At 40.1% G+C, this 23,419-nt stretch overlaps 1 protein-coding gene across 1 annotated transcript in view; it reads left to right on the forward strand.

Moving 5' to 3' along the window:
- Positions 1-21,516, forward strand: part of LOC126092814 (neural-cadherin-like) — a gene marked incomplete at its 3' end in the record, with an annotated part of 240,430 nt that extends 218,914 nt beyond the window's left edge. The window contains exons 19-23 of the mRNA XM_049908543.1: positions 953-1,297; positions 2,699-2,812; positions 2,927-3,113; positions 4,169-4,358; positions 21,396-21,516. Of these exons, the coding sequence (XP_049764500.1) occupies positions 953-1,297; positions 2,699-2,812; positions 2,927-3,113; positions 4,169-4,358; positions 21,396-21,516 (957 nt within the window). The remainder of the gene's footprint in view (positions 1-952; positions 1,298-2,698; positions 2,813-2,926; positions 3,114-4,168; positions 4,359-21,395) is intronic.
- Positions 21,517-23,419: the final 1,903 nt, after the last annotated feature.

Raw genomic sequence — 23,419 nt, forward strand, 5'->3', positions numbered from 1 at the left:
CCGAAGCCAATAACCCATGCATATGCCAATGTTAACATCATGACATCGCAACAAAAAAATGGGCCCGTGACTGTTGGCACTGGACATTGGCACAATGGCAGAACACTGCGTGGTCTGATGAATCCTGATACTGTCTTCATCGTGCTGATGGGAGAACAAGAATCCATCATCTTCCAGGGGAACAACACCTTGACACCTGTAGTGCACGATGCAGATGAGCTGGCGGCAGCTCCCTTATGCTCTGGGGAATATTCACTTGGGCATCCATGGGTCCAGTGGAGGTTGTGCAAAGGACCATAATGGCCAAGGAGTATCGTACACTGGTTGCTGACCACATGCACCCCTTCATGACCATCATGTTTCTTGATGGCAGCAGCAGTTTTCAGCAAGATGATATGCTGTTTCACAAGGCCAGGAGTGTGGTGGGTGGTTCAAGGAACACTGTGAGGATGATGTGCTAGACCTCCCAACTCACCAGATTTGAAGCTGATCGAATACATCTGGGATATGACTGAACATGGCATTAGAGGTTGTCACATCCCCCCCTGGAGTTTATGGGAATTAGGTAACTTGTATGTGCTGGTGTGATGTCAACTCCCTCCAATGACCTACCAAGGCCTCATTGCTTCCATGCCATGATGCGCTGCCACTGTTATTCATGCCAAAGCTGGACATACGGGCTGTTAGATCAGTGGTCATAATGTCCTGGCTGATCAGTGTATGTAAATGCCTTTTGCACTCAGGCGTATGTCAAAAAGAATACAATTTGATGTTATAACACAGTACCCTCTCACTTTTGATTTTGTTATAGTATGTATTTGCTCAATATACAGTGTAATGGTGTTCAATTGCAACATAACTTAATTATAATAACAATTTTAAAAATGTGTGTGACTGTTAAGTATACAAATTGTGTGAACAATATACTCCTGACTCTCACTGTTACCCACAGATTTTGGACTTGTCTGATGTACTGCTGTCATTGGGCACAGTAACTGGTTGTTCTCATACAAAGCCTGCATGCAGCAATCTGGACTGCTCTGGACATGGGACATGCCAAGCAGACCTTACAGCCAGAGAACCATGGTGTTGGTGTGATGCTGGGTGGAGGGGTCCAAGTTGCTCTTCACCAACTCAACCTGTCACATTTCTACCTCACAGTTACGTCAAGTTTGCACTCTCATTTGAAATTGGGCACTTCACAACTTTTATCCAGCTCAGATTCAGGACAGAGGAAAAGGATGGTGAATTATTTGGTCTGTCTGATCAACAGTCTCTGGAGTATGCCATCCTTGAGGTTTGTCATTTACATAGTATTACAATCCCTGAATTAAAAATACAAATAATGTAACTTTTTGAGTAAAAGGACAAACCTTCAGTGGAGGGTACTGTTGAGTAAACAAATGCAGGAATTTGGAATCACTCAAGATAATGGATATTCACATGTGAGTGTGACTTACATGATGTATTTTATTTGGTTACATTCGAACTGTATCAGAATGTTTTACATTACCTGCATGACAACTGCCAAAGCATTTGAATGTCTTGTCACATCCACCTCTTACAAAACCAGTTTTCTCAGTTTATTATTGGAGCTTTAAAGTCTCCTCCACTGATAGCAGGATTGAACAACCATCAAAGCAAATGGAGTCAAAAAAAAAAAAAAAACAATCTGCTGGCCCTTCTTAAGATAGAGGTTGCCAAAGGACAGATAAGTGGAATAATCTCTGAGGACATGAATAGAAAAATGCGGAAAAAATTATGATTCATATTCCAGTAAATAAATTATGTGCACAGACTCTTCAGTGTACTAGAATACAATTTACTAGCCTAAAAGACAAGGTCATTCAAAACAAAATGTTATGTCAACTGAAAACGAACTTACTAATGGTACATCACTGCAGAGGTGTTACAACACTGTGGAAGACTTGGTAAAGAAAGACTTAAGAGTTTAGGATGATGTAGTTGATCACAAATTTATTGTGTAGAAATAGCTATTTACACACAGTAAAAACTGTATTAATATTTAAGTATTCTTTCAATTAACTGTGTGTAGCTTAACTGGAATGAAGTTACCATAAATTTCTGAGATGTCTCCTCTACAGAATCAAAACTGAGGTACAAAACAGGGTAGTGAAGTGTGGACAGAATATTATATTTATTAAAAGGGAATAAACTTTATGTTTATTAAGTAATCACACTAGCAGTTACATAAATTTGTGAAAATGTTAACACATAATAACATTAAAATGTGTATTTTGAGTGAGTTTCATTTAGCAAGGTGTAGCACATACAGAACTGTTATATTTGTCCATAAAATGTAACATACTTGAGGTTTGTATACAGTAATGCATTGCTTGCTCAGTGGTGTGGGGTTGGGAATTTTGCACTTCCTTTAGTTGTAAACAGGTAATTTGCTTAAAGGTTTCTACACCTGCCAGTTTGTCCACCAATACTCTTCACTATTTCAAAATACCATGCACTACAATAGGTTGGTTTCCATGTTATTGGTCCTTCCATCATTCTAGTTTTTTATGTACTCATGAACAGTTGAAGAAATTCACTAGATAATTTTCATAGTAATGGTGTATATTGTGACATTACCATGTTTAAGTTGCAATTGTTGTAAGATTCTATTATACTTACTTATATTTTAATTATTTTCACAGTAACAAAGCACTTTTCTCTTCCCTCCTAGATACAACACGGATATTTATATTTTCGTTATAACTTGAATAGTAAACGCATTGAAGAAAAAAGTATCTGCTTATGTTATATTTCTGTTGATGATGGATACTGGCACATGGTAAAGGTAAGTTTGGTTTAATATTACTCACTTTGAAACAGGAGTAATTGCAAAAAATACGTAAAAGAGCTTCTGTTTCAATAACCCTTACCATAGATGAACCAAATTTTCAATTTTCAGGTTTCACGATATGGTTCATTGTCAATATTGCAACTGGATGATGGCGAATTCTTAAGACGCAATCAGACCTCATTTTTTGAGGGGCATCAGTGGCTCATAATTGACAAACAAGAAGGTGCTCATGCTGGTGGGAGGGCAGAGAATACAGGCATAAATACGATAGAAGTTTACTCTGACTACAGGAATGGTAATTTTTCACATTTTGTAGCATGTATAACACCATCAAATAATCTCTTATACTAAATCTGTGTACACAGAAATGACTGCTAAACTTAGTTTATTAGTTAGACTAAACACAGGCTTGAACGTGTGAAGGAAACTCAACTTAGAAGCAGAAACTGGAAGAGGATGTAGCAAAAATGTTAATTGTGTTAGAAAGATAGTTTCATGTTTTCCTGATGTTTAAGACATTTAATAAGTGAAAAGCACCAGTTTGCTTTTGTTCTACAATATTACCTTTATTGTTAACTGGTTTTCGGCTTACAAGCCAGCTTACAAGATGGCCTTGTAAGCCAAAAACTGGTTAACAATAAAAGTAATATTGTAGAACAAAAGCAAACTGGTGCTTTTCATTTATTATAATGTTTTTCTACCAAGAACCGATGGAAGATTCTGTTAATATGATTTAAGACATTTCTTATTCTTCTTTTTGCCCTTTGGTCCTGATTTTTATGAGTCATCATTTTTTCTAATTCCTCTCAACAAGGTACTTTCATATCTCTTGTCATTTCAGCATCAAAAACATGCAATTTGCTACAGTTAATTAAAAATGAGATTGACAGGAAGTGCAAAATGGCAAAGCATGGATTGCTAGAGGACAAATGTAAGAATGTATAGGCATTGATCACTAGGGGTAGATAGATACTCCTTACAGGAAAATTAAAGAGACCTTTGGAGAAAAGGGAACCACTTGTTTGAATATCAAGAACTCAATTTTGTATTGGTGGGCAGTGTTGAGGGTAAAAATCATAGGTGGAGACCAAGAGATGAATACACTAAGCAGATTCAGAAGGATGTAGCTTGCAGTAGCTGCTTGGAGATGAAGAAGCTAGCACAGGATAGAGTACCATGGAGAGCTGCATCAAATTAGTCTCTGGAGTGAAGAACACAACAACAACAACAACAACAACAACAATGATTAAAACTAACAGTAACTAGTAGCACAGCTTCACAAGTTAAAATAATCACAAAAAGACCATCACTTTTGTTTCTAGTACTTCCTTCTTCTCTTCTTCCCTACAGGCTGTGTGGATGATATTCGCCTCAATGGAAGGATTCTTCCCTTGCCTCCAGCTGCCAACATCACTCAATGGGGACAAGCAACAGTGGCTCTTAATTTGGAATTTGGTTGCAGTTTTTCTACAGACTGTAGCTTTACAATTTGTACAGAACCAACAAAGTGCAGTGACACATTAAAACAACACAAATGTGTGTAAGTAAGTCTTACTCACACTATACTTTTTTTTTTACTGTTTATTATGACTGAACTTCTCTCAAGTCAAAGGATAATAAATGTCATTTTACACTTCCTTGGTGAAATATATGAATGCAGAGCTTTTATATTTGTTGTCATATTTAACTCTATCAAGAGGATGTTCCTTCGAAATAGCTGTTAATAACTTCCAGGTGGGAGACAGATACACCTGGTGTCCTCTTGTATTGCCAGTGATCAGAATAGCTTCAAAAATACAACCCCCCTCCCCCAAAGAAAAGAGAATTCATCTGGTTACTAAAAACTGATAATTCTGCAGACTATGATGTTGTTTCTAGCAGAACATTAAATTCTTGTCCTGATGTAAAAGGACTATCTTTAAGCTATTTTTGTAAGCAATCAATGACCTGTGGCATGTTTCCGGCAAGATTAAATAAGCTGTTGTAACACTCGTCTACAATTACAAACCTATATCATTGTTTGCTGATGACACAAGAATACTGATCAATGGTTCAAACTCAACCCAAGCATGTACAACTCAGATTATAGCTGAACAGGCATACAAGTGTTACACAGCTAATGGTTTTAATTCATAATCTTACAAAAACTTGTATTATGCACTTCAAAACAAGCAGTAATGACCTTCTAGCACCAGACGTAGTACACTGAATGAAGCACACTGTGTAAAATTCCTTGTGATCCAGCTGTAGAATAAGTTACAATGAGGTCAACACATCAAACAAGTTCATTTCAGAATGTTATGTCATTGTGTTCACCTACAGGCAAGAGCGTTGGCTATTTTACGTATTTTTATTTTCTATTGTCTTATAGAATTATCTTCAGGAATAATGTGCCTAAACTAATTAAAGTTTTGTTCAGCAGAAGAAAGAAATAAAATGGACTAGAGCATATTTGTAATCTAACAACCTTGGAGTTGCCACTGAGAAGTCTACCAGTTTACCATCATATGATCTTGTGGGTCATTCTTTTTTGATGTGTCTGATGTACTGTGGTTCTCTGCACTTACAAAGTGGAGATGGTTGCTTTCCCAACTGGTGTAAAAATTAAGCACATCTGTCTCACTGGGTTCTAATTCTGTTTAGCATTACCATGTTTTGCATGCCAAGTCAAATCCCAATGGGTTTAGGGTGATACATGACATATCATTATTTTGTTGTACAGTTCATACTTTTACACACATGTGTTAAATTATTTATAATCTTCTAGAAGAGAAAACTGTGTGCAAAGTTTTCTGTAACGTACTCTAACGAAGAATTCAGAAAGCTTAGTGGAGCTATAAATTTACTTTAGTATTTTTGGGAAAAACATTTTGCTTCCATTTTTGCTTAAATACCAATAATGAAAGTTTTGAAATGACCATGACCTACTTTAACAACAAGTGAACCTGAACACTATTTCTCTACACTGAATATGGTGAAACTCTTTCTAAGAAAAACAATGGGTGCAAGGTGGTTTAGTGTCTTTGCTAGACAAGCACAGACAGAAAACAGTTATTAGTAAAATTTGTCAGTTTTGGTTCAACTTCAGCTGACCAACTTTTGCTTGGACGTGTTCATAACTAAAAATAGCAATCAAACAGTTGTCTGGAGTTATAAGAGATTTATTATGACTGCATCATCTACCAATACCCTTGCTAATCGACGGAAGAGACATATCATACTTTAATACACTGATCCCCCACAGGCAACAGAATTATTTCTCAAACGGAACTAGTTAAGCTGTAGTTACACAATTAACCAGCAAGAAGCAAACATGGCATGATAAATTCACAAAAAACAAGGAATAAAAGAAATATAAAGAGTAAGCATAAAACGTAAAACACCCAGTGCTCCTGGCGGCTGAGTGCAGAACTGCTTTGACAGCTGCTGTTCATTTGACTATATCATGTGTCACTGCACCACCAAAACTAGGTGAACGCTTAATTCTGCACTAGCAAGTGACTAAATTTGTGTCAGACACTAAATCAACCCCCTTAGTGGAAGTGGAGCATTAGTGTCAAGGAAAAATGCAGGGGAGTGAACTTGTTGTCCAGAATGGGTTGTCCACATTGGTGGTTGTTCTGCATTGAGTGTTTTCAGTGGCTGCAGTACTTGTGGTTGTGTCTCAATTTCTGGAAGTTTCCGAAGTGTTTGTGCAGTTGCAGATGGTGAAGTCTTTTGGAATATATATGCAGGGTCAACTCTACCAGGGGAATGGTCATTGTGATGCCATTCACCAACATGTCTGACATCTTTGTACCTCTTCATGTCAGACTACATATCTACATCTACATAAATACTCCACTAGCCACTAAGCGGTGTATAGTGGAGGGTACAATTCACACCAACGTCATGTTTCCCCCCTCTGTTCCACTTGCGGATTGCGCGAGGGAAAAATGACTGTTTGAACGCCTCAATAGGAGACCTTATTTCCCTTATCTTTGAATGATGATCATTACACTATTTGAAAGTTGGTGGTAATAATATATGCTCTACATCCTCGGTGAAGATTAGATTTCAGAATTTAGAGAGCAGCCCCTTCTGTTTAGCACATTGTCTATCTGCAAGTGTGTCCCACTTCAAACTTTCTAGCAGATTTTTAACACTCTTGCAATGGCTAAATGTACCAGTCACAAATCTTGCTGCCTCCTTTGGACCTTCTCAATCTCTTGAATCAGACCCAACTGGTAAGGGTCCCATACAGATGAACAATACTCTAAGACTGGATGAACTAATGTACTGTAAGCTATTTCCTTGGTTGAAGGACTGCATCGCTTCAGGATTCTACCAATAAACTGCAATCTAGAGTTCACCTTACCATTACTTGTGTAATCTGATCACTCCATTTGAGATCATTTCAAATAGTCACATGCAGATACTTGACAGATGTTACCGCTTCCAAAAACTGATTATTTATTTTGTACTGATACATTAATGGGGGTTTTGCCTAGTTATATGCAGTAGATTACACTTACTAATATTGAGAGATAACTGCCAGTCATTACACCATGCAGTTATTTTCTGCAAATCCTCAGTGATTTGTTCACAACTTTCATGTGCTACCACTTTCCTGTAGAATACAGCATCATCGGCTAACAGTCTAAGGCCACTGTCAATACCATCAACCAGATCGTTTATGTAAATCGTAACAAGCAGAGGACTTATTATGCTGCCCTGGGGCACACCTGAAGTTACTCTTGTTTCTGTTGAAGTTACCCCATTCAGGATGACGTACTGCTCCCTGTCTGTTAGAAAACTTTCTATCCAACCACATATGTCATTGGATAGACTGTAAGCGTGCACTTTTTGTAGCAAGCAACAGTGCAGAACTGAGTCGAATGCCTTTCGAAAGTCGAGAAATATGGCATCAACCTGGGAGCCTGTATCTAGAGCCTGTTGCATATCATGCACGAAGAGGGCCAGCTGTGTCTTTCATGACTGCTGTTTCCTAAAACAGTGCAGAAACCAGCAGATGAGCTTCTCAGCGTCTAGAAAGGTAATTATGTCTGAACACAAAATATGTTCCATGATTCTACAACAAATTGATGTCAGTGAAATTGGCCAGTAATTATGTGCATCTGATTTTCTACCCTTTTTATAGATTGCTATGACCTGGGCCTTCTTCCAGTCCCATGGAACTTTCTGCCGTTCCAATGATCTCTGATAGATAACGGATAAGAATGGTGCTATATTTGTAGCATAGTCAACATTAAATCTTACAGAGATACCACCTGGGCCAGATGCCTTTCTGACGTCTAAGGACTTTAACTGTTTTACAATCCGAGATACACTAAACACTATGTCAGCCATCCTTTTGTTTGTTCAATAATTGAAAGGGGGAATGGTGCTGCAGCCCTCTATCGGAAACGAGTTTTTGAAAGCTGGGTTTAGAATTTCGGCCTTTTGTTTATCATCATCAGTTACATTACACATACTGTCAGCAAGAGAAGGTATTGTATTATTTGTATCGTGGATAGATTTTACCTACAACCAAAAATTTTTGGGGCTATTTTTAGAATATGCAGATAAAATATTGCTTTCAAATTCGTTAAGAGTCTCTCATTGTCCTTCTGACAGCTGCTTTCATTTCGCATAATTTCTGTTTGTCAGCAGGGCAGTGACTACGTTTAAAACGACTGTGCAAAATTCTCTGCTTTCTCAGAAACTTCTTAATATGTTCATTGTACCAAGGTGGATCCTTTCCCTCCCCTATACTTTCTTTGGTTTTTTTGCAACTTCCACTGACATAGAAGCCACAACGACATTATGGTTACTAATACCTTCCTCTAGATTAACTTCCTCAAAAAGATCAGGTCTGTTGTCACCAAGATATCTAATATGTTTGCATCTCGAGTTGATTTTCTAACCAATTGCTCAAGGTTGTATGTTGAGAGCACTCCTGGAATAGCTTCACATGATTCTTTGCTTCTCCCCCCTGTGATAAACATGTAATTTTCCCAGTCAATGGATGCTAGATTAAAATCTTCACCTATAACTAACGGATAATTTGGATATTTACTTCCTATGTACTCAAGACTTTCTCTGAAATGATCTGCGGTATTTGTTGTGGATGCTGGTGGTCTATAAAAACATCCTAATACAATGTTCAATCCTTGTCTGATTGACAGCTTTATCCAGACTATTACACAGTCCGGCGCAGTATCGATCCCAACTGCGTTTAAACAGCTTTTAACTACAGTGAACACACCACCTCCTATAGCATCAGTCCTATCCTTCCTAAACATTGTCTAATCAGAGTTCAAAATTTCACTGCTTTTTATGTCTGGTTTCAACCAGCTTTTGGTACCTAATACAATATTGGTATTGCTGCAGTTTATTTTGGAGATTAACTCAGGGATCTCACTACAGGCACTTCAACAATTTACTAACATCAGATTAAGCATATTTAAATCCTTAGGAATGACCTGTTTTGGTGAACTAACAATTTTTACAGTTGGCACACCCAAATCAGTGTCATGAACTAGTAATGTTTCGGGCCAGTGATTTGTTTCCCATGGGGAGGAACCTAATCTAAAAAAACCCCATGTGCTCGCCACAAGTACTGTGCTACCCATGTAGCTGCTTCCTGTGTGTAGTGCACCCCTGAAACTGTATCAGCCACTGTATGGATGTTGCACTGGTGATTTCACACTGTCAGTATGGAGCATGACAATGGAGCAGTTGTGTAGATCTTGATGCACGTAACAAGGTGATGTGCCATGATGGGAAACTTGCAAGGCCAGATCTAAGTGATATGGGCCTGTAAATGACATAAGAATTCTAGCTGGTCTTGTATGGGAATAAGCAGGGCATTGGCATGAATGGATTCCCCTGGCAGATGCAGTGTTTCCCTGTATACTAGCTCCACAGCCTAAGAATCAGTGTTGGGTTTACACACAAATAAAAAAAGTTTTGCATCACTCCGGTTCCCAGAACACCTGAAAATAGACAATGCCTGAGTATATTGTATTACAGACACAGTCCCTTTGACTGTTCAAAGATGTCACTAAACCCGCCCAAAGGTATAAACAACCGTGAATGAGTAGCACTTATTAGATGGAGAGGGTACGACAGCCGATCAGTTCCGGTCATTCCACCAGGAAGGAGGTACATGGCTCATGTTGTCTGTAGTTCAACTGAGCCTAGACGGTCACTACCATGGTTTGATCATGTCCACATTGTTCCTTTGTGCCAGGAAGGACTCTCAACAAGGGAAGTGTCCAGGCGTCTTGGAGTGAACCAAAGCGATGTTGTTCGGGCATGGAGGAGATACAGAAAGACAGGAACTGTTGATGACAAGCCTCACTCAGGCCGCCCAAGGGCTACTACTGTAATGGATGACCACTATCTATGGATTATGGCTCAGGGGAACCCTGACAGTAATGCCATCATGTTGAATAATGCTTTTCGTGCAGCCACAGGTTGTTGTGTTATGACTCAAACTGTGAACAATAGGCTGCATGATGTGCAACTTCACTTCAGACATCCATGGCATCTTTGCAACCATGACACCATGCAACATGGTACAGATGGGCACTACAAAATGCTGAATGGACCGCTCAGGATTGGCATCACGTTCTCTTCACTGATTAGTGTCGTATATGCCTTCAACTAGACAATCGTTGGAGATGTGTTTGGAGGCGACCCGGTCAGGCTGATCGGCTTAGACACACTGTCCAGTGAGTGCAGCAAGGTGGAGGTTCCATGCTGTTTTGGGGTGGCATTATATAGGACCAACATACTCTGCTGGTGGTCACGGAAGCCACCATAACAGCTATATGATATGTGAATGCGAACCTGCGACCAATAGTACAATCATATCGGCGGAATATTGGCGTGGTATTCGTCTTCATGGACCACAATTCATGCCCCAGTCATGCAAATCTTGTGAATGACTTCCTTTAGGATTATGGCATCGCTTGATGAGAGTGCCCAGCATGTTCTCCAGACATGAACCCTCTTGAACATGCCTGGGATAGATTGTAGAGGTCTATTTATGGATGTTGTGACCCACCAACCGCTCTGAGGGACCTTCACCAAATCACCGTTGAGGAGTGGGACAATCTGGACCAACAGTGCCTTGATGAACTTATGGATAGTATGCCACGAGAAATACAGGCTTGCTTCAATGCAAGAGGATGTGCTACTGGGTATTAGAGGTACCGGCGTGTACAGCAATCTAGACCACCACCTTTGAAGGTCCCGCTGTATGGTGGCACAACATGCAATGTGTGGTTTTCATGAGCAATAAAAAAGGCGGAAATGATGTTTAACTTGATCTCTATTTCAGTTTTTGTACAGATTCTGGAACTCTCAGAACTGAGGTGATGCAAAACATTTTTTGATATGTGTATGTAATTTTGCAGGAGGAATGAGACTTCTGGTCAGGTGATGAAAGGCTTATAAATACAGAACCAAACAGGGGTAATGCAAGAGTTGGTTTAATAATGAATAACAAAAATAGGGGGCAGGTAAGCTACTACAAACAGCATAGTGAACACATTATTGAGGCTATGATAGACACAAAGCCCACACCTAGAACAATAGTACAAGTTTATATGCCAATTAGCTGAAGAGATTGATGAAATGTATGATGAAATAAAAGAAATTATTCAGATTGTGAAGGGAGATGAAAATTTAATAGTCATGGGCGACTGGGATTCGATAGTAGGATAAGGAAGAGAAGGAAACGTAGGTGAATATGGAATGGGGTAAGGAATGAAAGAGGAAGCCACCTGGTAGAATATTGCACAGAGCATAACTTAATCATAGCTAACATGAAAGAATCGTAGCTAGCGTGGAAGAAGATTGTATACATGGAAGAGGCCTGGAGATACTGGAAAGTTTCAGATAGATTATATAATGGTAAGACAGATATTTAGGAACCAGGTTTTAAATTGTAAGACATTTCGAGGGGCAGATGTATACTCTGACCACAATCTATTGGGTATGATCTGTAGATTCAAATTGAAGATACTGCAAAAAGGTGGGAATTTAATGAGATGGGACCTTGATAAACTGACAGAACCAGAGATTGTAGAGAGTTTCAGGGAGAGCATTAGGGAACAATTGACAAGAATGGGGGGAAGAAATACAGTAGATGAAGAATGGGTAGCTTTGAGAGATGAAATAGTAAAGGCAGCAGAGGATCAAGTAGGTAAAAAGATGAGGGCTAGCAGAAATTCTTGGGTAACAGAAGAAATATTGAATTTAATTAATGAAAGGAGAAAATGTCAAAATGCAGTAAATAAAGCAGGCAAAAAGGAATACAAATGTCTCCAAAATGAGATTGACAGGAAGTGCAAAATGGCTAAGCAGGTATGGCTAGGACAAATGTAAGGATGTAGAGGCATATATCACTAGGCGTAAAATAGATACTGTGTGCAGGAAAATTAAAGAGACCTTTTGAGAAAAGCACACTGGACTCGCATTCGGGAGGATGACGGTTCAATCCCGTCTCCGGCCATCCTGATTTAGGTTTTCCGTGATTTCCCTAAATCGCTTCAGGCAAATGCCGGGATGGTTCCTTTGAAAGGGCATGGCCGATTTCCTTCCCCATCCTTCCCTCACCCGAGCTTGCGCTCCGTCTCTAATGACCTCGTTGTCGACGGGACGTTAAACACTAATATCATCCTCCTCCTATCTTTTGAGAAAAGAGAACCACTTGCATGAATATCAAGAGCTCAGATGGAAACCCAGTTCTAAGCAAAGAAGGGAAAGCAGAAAGGTGGAAGGAGTATATACAGGGTCTATACAAGGGTGATGTACTTCAGGATAATATTATGGAACTGGAAGAGCATATAGATGAAGGTGAAATGAGAGATATGATACTGCGTGAAGAGTTTGGCAGAGCACTGAAAGACCTAAGTTGAAACAAGGCCCCGGGAGTACACAACATTCCATTAGAACTACGTATAGCCTTGGGAGAGCCAGCCATGACAAATCTCTACAATCTGGTGAGCAAGATGTATGAGACAGGCGAAATATCCTCAGACTTCAAGAAGAATATAATAATTCCAATCCCAAAGATAGCAGATGTTGACAGACGTGAAAATTATCGAACTATCAGTTTAATAAGTCATAGCTGCAAAATACTAACGAGAATTCTTTACAGACAAATGGGAAGTAGAAGCTGACCTTGGGGAAGATCAGTTTAGATTCCATAGAAATGTTGGAACATGTGAGGCAATACTGACCCTATGACTTATCTCAGAAGATACACTCCTGGAAATTGAAATAAGAACACCGTGAATTCATTGTCCCAGGAAGGGGAAACTTTATTGACACATTCCTGGGGTCAGATACATTACATGATCACACTGACAGAACCACAGGCACATAGACACAGGCAACAGAGCATGCACAATGTCGGCACTAGTACAGTGTATATCCACCTTTCGCAGCAATGCAAGCTGTTATTCTCCCATGGAGACGATTGTAGAGATGCTGGATGTAGTCCTGTGGAACGGCTTGCCATGCCATTTCCACCTGGCACCTCAGTTGGACCAGCGTTCGTGCTAGACGTGCAGACCGCATGAGACGACGCTTCATCCAGTCCCAAACATGCTCAATGGGGGACAGATCCGGAGATCTTGCTGGCCAGGGTAGTTGACTTACACCTTCTAGAGCACGTTGGGTGGCACGGGATACATGCGGACGTGCATTGTCCTGTTGGAACAGCAAGTTCCCTTGCCGGTCTAGTAATGGTAGAACGATGGGTTCGATGACGGTTTGGATGTACCGTGCACTATTTAGTGTCCCCTCGACGATCACCAGTGGTGTACGGCCAGTGTAGGAGATCGCTCCCCACACCATGATGCCGGGTGTTGGCCCTGTGTGCCTCGGTCGTATGCAGTCCTGATTGTGGCGCTCACCTGCACGGCGCCAAACACGCATACGACCATCATTGGCACCAAGGCAGAAGCGACTCTCATCGCTGAAGACGACACGTCTCCATTCGTCCCTCCATTCACGCCTGTCGCGACACCACTGGAGGCAGGCTGCATGATGTTGGGGCGTGAGCGGAAGACGGCCTAACGGTGTGCGGGACCGTAGCCCAGCTTCATGGAGACGGTTGCGAATGGTCCTCGCCGATACCCCAGGAGCAACAGTGTCCCTAATTTGCTGGGAAGTGGCGGTGCGGTCCCCTACGGCGCTGCGTAGGATCCTACGGTCTTGGCGTGCATCTGTGCGCTGCTGCGGTCCGGTCCCAGGTCGACGGGCACGTGCACCTTCCGCCGACCACTGGCGACAACATCGATGTACTGTGGAGACCTCACGCCCCACGTGTTGGCATTTCGGCGGTACGTCCACCCGGCTTCCCGCATGCCCACTGTATGCCCTCGCTCAAAGTCCGTCAACTGCACATACGGTTCACGTCCACGCTGTCACGGCATGCTACCAGTGTTAAAGACTGCGATGGAGTTCCGTATGCCACGGCAAACTGGTTGACACTGACGGCGGCGGTGCACAAACGCTGCGCAGCTAGCGCCATTCGACGGCCAACACCGTGGTTCCTGGTGTGTCCACTGTGCCGTGCGTGTGATCATTGCTTGTACAGCCCTCTCGCAGTGTCCGGAGCAAGTATGGTGGGTCTGACACACCGGTGTCAATGTGTTCTTTTTTCCATTTCCAGGAGTGTAGATTAAGGAAAGGCACACCTATTTTTATAGCATTTGTAGACTAAGAGAAAGCTTTTGACAATGTTGACTAGAATACTCTCTTTCAAATTCTGAAGATGGCAGGGGTAAAATACAGGGAGCGAGAGGCTATTTACAATTTATACAGAAACAGATGGCAGTTATAAGAGTCGAGAGGCATGAAAGGGTAGCAGTGATTGGGAAGGGAGTGAGACAGAGTTGTTATTCAATCTGTATATTGAGCAAGCAGTAAAGGAAACAAAAGAAAATTTTGGTGGAATTAAAATCCATGGAGAAAACATAAAAACTTTGAGGTTTGCCAATGACATTGTCAGAGACAGCAGAGGATCTGGAAGAGCAGTTCAACAGAATGGACAGTGTCTTGAATGGAGGATGTAAGATGAACATCAACAAATGCAAAATGAGGATAATGGTATGTAGTCAAATTAAATCAGGTGATGCTGAGGGAATTAGATTAGGAAATGAGACACTTAAAGTAGTAAATGAGTTTTGCTGTTTGGGGAGCAAAATAACTTGTCATGGTCATAGTAGAGAGGATATAAAATGTAGGCTGGCAATGGCAAGGAAAGCATTTCTGAAGAAGAGAAATTTGTTAACATTGAATATAGATTTAAATGTCAGGAAGCCATTTCTGAAATCATTTGTGTGGAGTGTAGCCACGTATGGAAGTATAAACATGGACGATAAATAGTTTGGACAAGAAAAGAATAGAAGCTTTGAAAATGTGGTGCTACAGAAGAATGCTGAAGATTAGATGGGTAGACCACATAACTAATGAAGTAGTATTGAATAGAATTGGGGAGAAGAAAAATTTGTGGCACAATTTGACTAGAAGAAGGGATCATTTGGCAGGACATGTTCTGAGGCATCAAGGGATCACCAATTTGGAGTTGGAGGACAGTGTGGAGGGTAAAAATTGTAGAGGAAGACCAAGAGATGAATACACTAAGCAGATTCAGAAGGATGTAGGTTGCAGTAGGTACTGGGAGATGAAGGACCTTGCACAGGGTAGAGTAGAATGGAGAGCTGCATCAAACCAGTCTCTAGACTGAAGAGCACAACAACACATGTCATTAAGTTGTGTTCTGGCACCTGAGGACAACCTCCAGGGAACAATGCCAGCACTCAACCACTCCATTGCTAGCAGGATGGTAACTGCCAGTCTTGTGGTGGACATACCCACAAAACTTGGCAACCTGCCTGAACAAGCCTGACTCAAATTGGTGGCCACAATCCATAGTGATATACAGACTGCATAAAATCTCACTAACCATGCTGATGCAAATGTAGAGGCCAATATTCCAGTGCTACTGTTGTTGATGGGCATCACCTCTGGTCAGCAGGTGAAAAGATATGTTGTAGTCAATAAATAACATTGACCTTTCATGTAGGAGGCAGTCCTCCTAAATTGAGGTGAACATGCACAAAACATAGCGTTCCTTGGGAAAATCACCAGTTGATGCATGCATGTGGCGAGAAACTTTACACTGTTGGCATTGTAGACATTCTCATGCCCATCGTCAACAGTATTTTTCCATCCCTGCCCAAACAAAATGTTGAGACATCAGACTAAAGGTGGGCCAGACTTCCGGATGGCACATGTTGTGACAATATTGCAAGTGTGTCTTCTGTATGCTGATGGAAGAAACTGGCAAGGTCTTCCTCAAAGACATCACAGTGCAGCCTGGCATCTTCTCCCAGAATGTCAATGGGTTGCAATTGTAACGTTGACTAGCATCATCAATGAGCATTTGGAGCTCTGAACCATCTTTTTGTGCTTAGGCCAGTGCAGGAAAGTCAATAGGGCTTGTCACCCTACTGACACATGAAAGACAGTCAGCCATCACATAATCAATACCCAAAATGTGCTTGATGTCAGTACTGTACTACAGTATAAATTCCAGATGGTTATATTGGTGTGGAGAACAGTTGATGCTGCTGCACTTAAATACACAGGTCAATGGTTTATGGCCTGTGAAGATTGTGAATGCTCATGCTTCGATCTGTGGTCGAAAGTATTTAATGGCCTCCTATACAGCCAGAGGCTCATGGTCATAGGTGCTCCACTTTTTCTGAGATGTGAACAGTTTGTGAGAGAATTATGCCAGTGACTGCCATGGGCTGTCTGAACATTGTTGTAGCACCATCCCAGTAATTGTCTGGCTTGTGTCCACCACTATTACTAGGGTTGCATTGAACTTTGGATGTGCAAGGAGTGCTGTATCAATCAAGAACTGTTTCATGGCTTTGAATATGGAGTGCATAGCCTCAGTCCACTTCACAGGGAGACTGCCTTTCACATTAGGCAAATGCTGTATAAGGTAGGTGACAACAATAAAAGTTTACCATGCTGAGAAACCACCATTGTTTCTTGATTGTGGTTGGTATAGTCAGCTGCAGAATTGCTTTGACCTTCTCTAACAAAGGAGGAGGGCCCACAGACAAAATTCTGTGTCCTTGGAAGGTAACCTCAGGTTACCTGAAAATATACTTAGCAATGTTTCCAAATGACTGTAATGCTCTAAATGCTTCAACATTTCCTGTGGGTGTTGTTGGTATTGTTCTAGGGTGGCTGAAAATAGAAGCACATCACCCAGGTATGCAAAACAGAATAGAAGGCCTTGAAGGGCAGAGACAATAAACCTTTGACATGTCTGTGCTGCATTCCCTAATCCCAGTGTCATATACGTACATGCTTTCTATTAGCAGAAATGGTGATCTAATTGCAGTCTTTGGAATGTCTTCTTTGGCCACTGGTATCTGTTTATTGGCTTTCACACAGTTCATTCCATCGTGTAATTCACTTTGTAGTCCCTAAAAAGTGGTCCCATAACAATGATCAGGCACTGTTCTCATATTAAGCCCACAGTACTCTCTTCAGGGGTGCCAGGCTCCTCCTTTCTTAGGAATCAGGTATAAGGTGGAGGCCCACGGATTTCTTGACTATCTGATAATTCCCTCTCTTAGCATAGTGTCAAATTCTCCCTTGGCAGTAGTGAGGTGGTCTAGTGGAAAAGACCTAGGTCTGCATGAAACTAGTGGACCATCTGTCATTTCGATGTGGTGCACCGTGTTGTATGGTATTTGCTTTGGAGCTGCTGGTGGTCTGGTCGAATTCAGAAACTAACTTAATAGAAAGGTGTATTCACTTACTTGTGCCCTTATCAGCTTCATGCTGTGGATCGGCACACTGAGACAAACCTGTGGCAGTTAACCTTGTAATGCTGTTGACCAGTCGGGTGTTCATTATGTCTGATTAAGAGATTGTAATGTGTCAAACGATCTGAGCCAGTTATAGCTTCTGTGACATGTGTGGCAGTAAAGTCCCAGGTGAACAGACAGCGTAATCCTAGGTTAAAGTTAATCATCTGGATGCTGTTGGTCACAACAGACAAGTTGTTGGCAGCAGTTAGACAGAAGGCAGTTGGCAGCTTGCGGTAATGTTTCAGAAGCTGTAGTAGGATACTCAGGTCTGAACCAGTGTCCACCAGGAATTTCAGGCCAGAACTTCTCTCACTAATGAAAAGATGATGAGATGGTGGTTGGCAGTTGGTGGCACTTGTGACCAACTGCCACCGGCATTTGTGTGAAAGCATGGTGCCATACATTTTGGTGCCTTCTTGCTGAATCTCTGGTGATACCAACACCCAGGCAGCTCAACCTGAGAAGAAGTAACATTGCTAGGGAACTAGCTCCTCAAACATTTGCCGTAGCATGCTCTACTGTTTCCAGTGTCGTCTTTTGACTACAGTGTGCCAACCTGCATGCATAACATTTCCACCTTTTCCATGAGCAAGTCATAATCAGTGAGTGCAACAGTTGCTGTGGCTGTCATAATGCTGAACTATGTTGTAAAAGTGCTAGCCTGGGCTGAGCTGATAGCTTCCTGTATTCGGTCTGCAAGTTCCTTCACTGCAGTCAAAGACGTGAGTTTGAGATGCCTTTATTCCAAACAGCAAGCATGACATAATAAGCTCAGAAAAACAAGGAATAAAGGGATACACAGAATAAGCTTAAAACACATAAAAAATCCAGTAGCCCTGGTAACTGGGTGTGGAACTGTTTTGACAGCCATGGTTCACTTGGCTACATCACATCACACTGCACCACCAACACTACGCAAACACTTAATTCTGCACTAGCACATGCCAACTCACTGATGTCAGACATTATAAATTCTTGCATTTAATGAGAGAGTGGTTATGAAATAAGGATTGCTGAATGTCGTTAATCTACAAGTAAACAAATTATATATGTATCTTTATAGCTCCTACATGTAGAATTTGCATGAGATACCACTGTCAATATTCCTGGAAGCTTTCTTATAATGTAACTACAAATCATGGGGGGAAAATTATTTTAATGATGTTGGAACTGTTTATATTATTTGGTTCCATGCTGTGCCTTTATATCATTTTACGATGTGTAATAATGTGAGTGGCTCACTACTTAATATGTCACTCCATGCTGCAGATCATTACTAACACAATGAAAATACTTAATTGCAGCACTGGACAATATTTCATCTGTGACACAGATATTATTCACAATTAAGTACTATAAGTGTTTAACATACTAACCCTTTCTGTAGAATGTTTCTTCCCATTTGCCATACAGAGCTGCAATAAGGGCCATCTGTGAGAAGAAAATGAATGACTCTAGATTCGCAGCACTGAAACAAATAATAAATGCTCATTAACGTTCAAGTCATGTGACTGAGAGTTCCAAAAGACTGCTGAAGTTCAGTGTACTGTCTGTTAAAGCAAACCACATGGAGTCATCTATACAAAAAAAAAGCCATAGGTATCACTGAGGGTCATCTCTTCTTTAGAAAGCATTGTCTGTTTCAAAGAAATCATTAGCAAGAAAAGTAACAATTTTTTTGGCAGTTGGGCCCCTATCTTATGAAATGCAGCTAATTACTGTTCTGTTGCAAATACCAGTGTTATCACGCTAACAGTAGGAGATAAGCAGCAGCTACTTCTAACTGCTTCACATTTTTAATAATATTTTGATTCATTGCATGTGACTGATGATTGTACTCCATAATGGAATCTAATTTGGAACATGATGAGTGAATGAATTTGAAAGTATAAATGGACAATTAATGCTAAGACAAACAGCAGCTATGATGATAATGAAAGTAATGTAACTTTCCTTTTTATGTTCATTAACGAAAACCATTCTCTTTTCAAAACTGATTGTGTGCACAGCTACACTACATGGTCATAACAGACTTATTTATTAATCAGACAAACTTCACCCTTTGAAGCAAGAAGTAAATTACTTAAGGTGTGAAAGTCTAACGGAGTTATTAAGTTCTATGGACAGGAAAAATATTACTGTTGAAACACCAAAATTCAATTGTGAATAAAAAGAATACTGGTACCTTGTTGTACTATATAGCTAATTTACTTTCATGTATTATGGTGTAATGTTAGCTGATATGAGTACTTTCATGAATGTACTATATCGCACCTTACTACCTCCATTATTGTAAATTTTACAAAATGATGTGGTTGTAAATACTGTTAAAACACTGACTCATTCCATATCCTAGCTACTCAAATATGAGACATTCCAGAAAGTAAGTACTGTTTTGAAACCAAAAAATGTAAAAACCTTTGTTTCTTCAAAACAAAATTATTTTTACAAGAAAGAGCATTTCTTAAACTATTTTGCAACATAGTTGTCACCATTGTTCAGACATTTTTCTTAGCAGGAAGCCAACTTTCCTATGTCTTGTCACAGAAAGATACCACCAGTAAAGACAGCCACTACTGAGCATTTCTTTTTGTGTTGTCATCGCTGTCAAAGTGGCTTCCTCCAAAATCATGCTTCAGGTTCAAAAATGAGTGGTGGTCAGAAGGAGTGAGATCGGGGCTGGGTGGCAGGTGATCAGATTGCTCCCAACAAAATTGTTGAGTGACACCAGCAGAATGGGGATGTGCATTGCCATGAAGCAATACAGCACCTTGACTGAGCATTCCACATCTTTTGTTCTGAACTGCTTCCCAAAGTTTTTTCAATTTTGTATAGTATCCTACTGCAGTGACAGTTTCACCTCTGAGAGCACATATTTTTTTGTGCAGGCAATGTTGTTTTGAATTTTTGTTTTTTGGTGCATCATGAGTGCCTCCAGTCCATTGACTGTTATTTTGGTTCTGGTGTGGCATGACAAGCCCAAGTTTCATTATTGGTCACAATTCTGTTTAAAAGTTCATCTCCTTCATCAGTATATCAGATAACAAATGTCAAAGCACTGACTAGTTTCTTCATTTTTGTAACCAAATGGGAACATAATTTGCTAAAATTTAAGCAATTTGTGACAATATCATGCAAAAAAAAGTTTTTGAAATTTATGGAAAGCATTCTTATTGTGAACTGTGTGTTTACACGAATTTTCTCAAGTGCTTTCTCAACCAAACCATCAATGACAACAGAAGGCTGTCCACTCAATGCTTCATCATAAAAATTGTTTCGTCCGTCATTGTCTCACCCACTTTTTGAACAGTCCATCACTCACTGAATTTTCAGCATAAATTTCTACAAGTTGACAATGAATTCCAGTTGTCTTAACATTCTTTGTATTCAAAAAATGTATTACAGAATGCACTTCACAGATCCAGGGCTCAGAGATTGTCTTAAAAATTTTGAACTATTACTAGCAAATGTTAACACATCACAATCCAGCTGTAACATCATCGGTGGAAAGACAATGAACCACAGAGGAGTGTGAATGTGCTGGACTGTGACACTATTGCTGTGGTGGTGGCAGAACGATTGTACTTACTTTCTGGACACACCTTGTACTAAGGGAAAAACAAAGCTCAAGATAAAATTATAAATAAAAACAATGTTTGTGTTATTCTCATTAGGTGCAGTGATGCTCAGATTTTAGCTGCAACCAGTAAGGATTGCACTGAGAAAGACTGTGCAAGTACCTCTTGTGGTAATACTGAGAACTGTCTGAATCTTCATTCCAAGTTCTATTATGAATGTCGGTGTCCTGATGATATAACAACCATGAACTGCAAATTTCTTGGTGATAAAGACACATTTGGAATTGGTGTTTGGGCTTTAATAGCCTTGTTGTCTACACTTTTCTTAATATTAGGTAAGAACTGAAGTACAGAACATAACTGTAATTTATTCATTTAAGAAAATCATAATATTTACCCTTTGTGAGGAACATTCCTACAACTTCACAATTTAGATACTAAAAAAAAAAAAAAAAAAAAAAAAAAAAAGTATGCATGTTGATAGTTTTTTGTGCCTATACATCCTACATCTCTCAAATTTTCACAATGATTATTGCCTTCTCTATCAGTTAAAATATTTATAACAATGAAAAAATATTTAGCTTTCTCTCTTTATTCTCATGCTAACTATTTCATTACATTGTTGGCAGTGTATTTATTGTACAGGGTGTCAATAAAAGAATGTCCCAGCAGTAACTGGCCAGTACTTACCTCAGCTCAGTACAGCCGATAGATATACATAAAACAGAACCGAAAATTTACATTCCTAGCTTTCGGAACAAATGTTCCTTCATCAGGGAGGAGAGAGGGGAAAGAACGGGAAGAAGGGAAAGGAGATTCAGTTACTCACAACCCAGGCTATGAAGCAACAGGGAAAGGAAAATAGGGAGGGTAGCAAGGATGGAGGCATGGTTGTCAGAGGGAAGCCAAAGATATTCTACTGTAAGTACTGGGCACAGCTGCAACCATACTCTCGTATAGGAAGGTAGGCCATAATTTGAAAATGTAATCTGTTCTCTCAAATTTTTTCCTGTAAGGGAGAATGTGACTGCAGTCTTTTGGCATTAAAGTAAATTTGTTATGCAATTGTGCTATTTCTTCCTGCTTCTGCAGTGATCAATATTAAATATCTTTCTAATTTTGACCATGCGTACTCAAAATATTTTTAAATATAAATAAAATACAATTTTACATATCCCATTTCTTTGCCCCAGTGAAGCTTTCATGAGGACACATCAGTTTTCTTTTATACTAAAGGACAATTTACAGTGTCAGTAAATTTTTGGAACAGAAGAGGTGTCTTACTATAATTGCAAAAAGTTACTCCACCCAGATAGTATTGCTGCTGAATGGATAGTGTGGGCAAAGAGCTAACTAGTGGTCCTTAATCATTATTTATTATCAAGTCTTTGTTGCTCACCAGCCATGGCTAGATAGACTGCATCAAAGCTACAAAATTGATATATTATGGTACAAATAATATGTCATATTACAAAATATATCTGTTTTGCTACAGATACATTTCATCTACCACTGACATTTTAGTTCTCTCCAAGATTTACTAGTTTGATCAAAGTTCAGGAAATCCATTCACTTTCCTCACAATCAAAAGATTCTGGATAAAGTGTTGCGGACATAGTTTGAGTCCCATGAAATTTATTTCTTGAACCTGTCTAGTGGCAGGACATGGGCAGGAATTTGAACATTCTCAGAGCAGTCATTGGAAAGCGGTCTCTTGTTTTCATACAGTTATGTTCTCTTTGTTGCAGCTGTTGTGATCATACATGTCTCTCAATTGAAGGAATCTAAATTTTCCTTAATGTGAGGGAGGCACAAAAATACTCATTATTCCCATTTTTGTGAACAATGGCATGTCGTTTCCTGTGTCATACTTGATGTAATAATTCTTACTACCTCCTTTTGCAGTAATAGCACATCCTTGCAACCTGATGAATGACACCAGACCATGGGTAATATGGCTGTGGAAGAGGCCATGCAGTAGATATTGCCCTGTAGCTATGCTTTTTAATCTCTTCTGGAGGTGTACTAAATGTGACCTTTTTCTGCGTACTTGCTAAGAGTGTCCATTCCATGTGAGTTTGTGGTATACAACAGAACCCATCAGTTTCACAGTTTCTCCA

The sequence above is a fragment of the Schistocerca cancellata genome, chromosome 7, assembly GCF_023864275.1.
Source record: "Schistocerca cancellata isolate TAMUIC-IGC-003103 chromosome 7, iqSchCanc2.1, whole genome shotgun sequence".
NCBI lineage: Eukaryota > Metazoa > Arthropoda > Insecta > Orthoptera > Acrididae > Schistocerca > Schistocerca cancellata.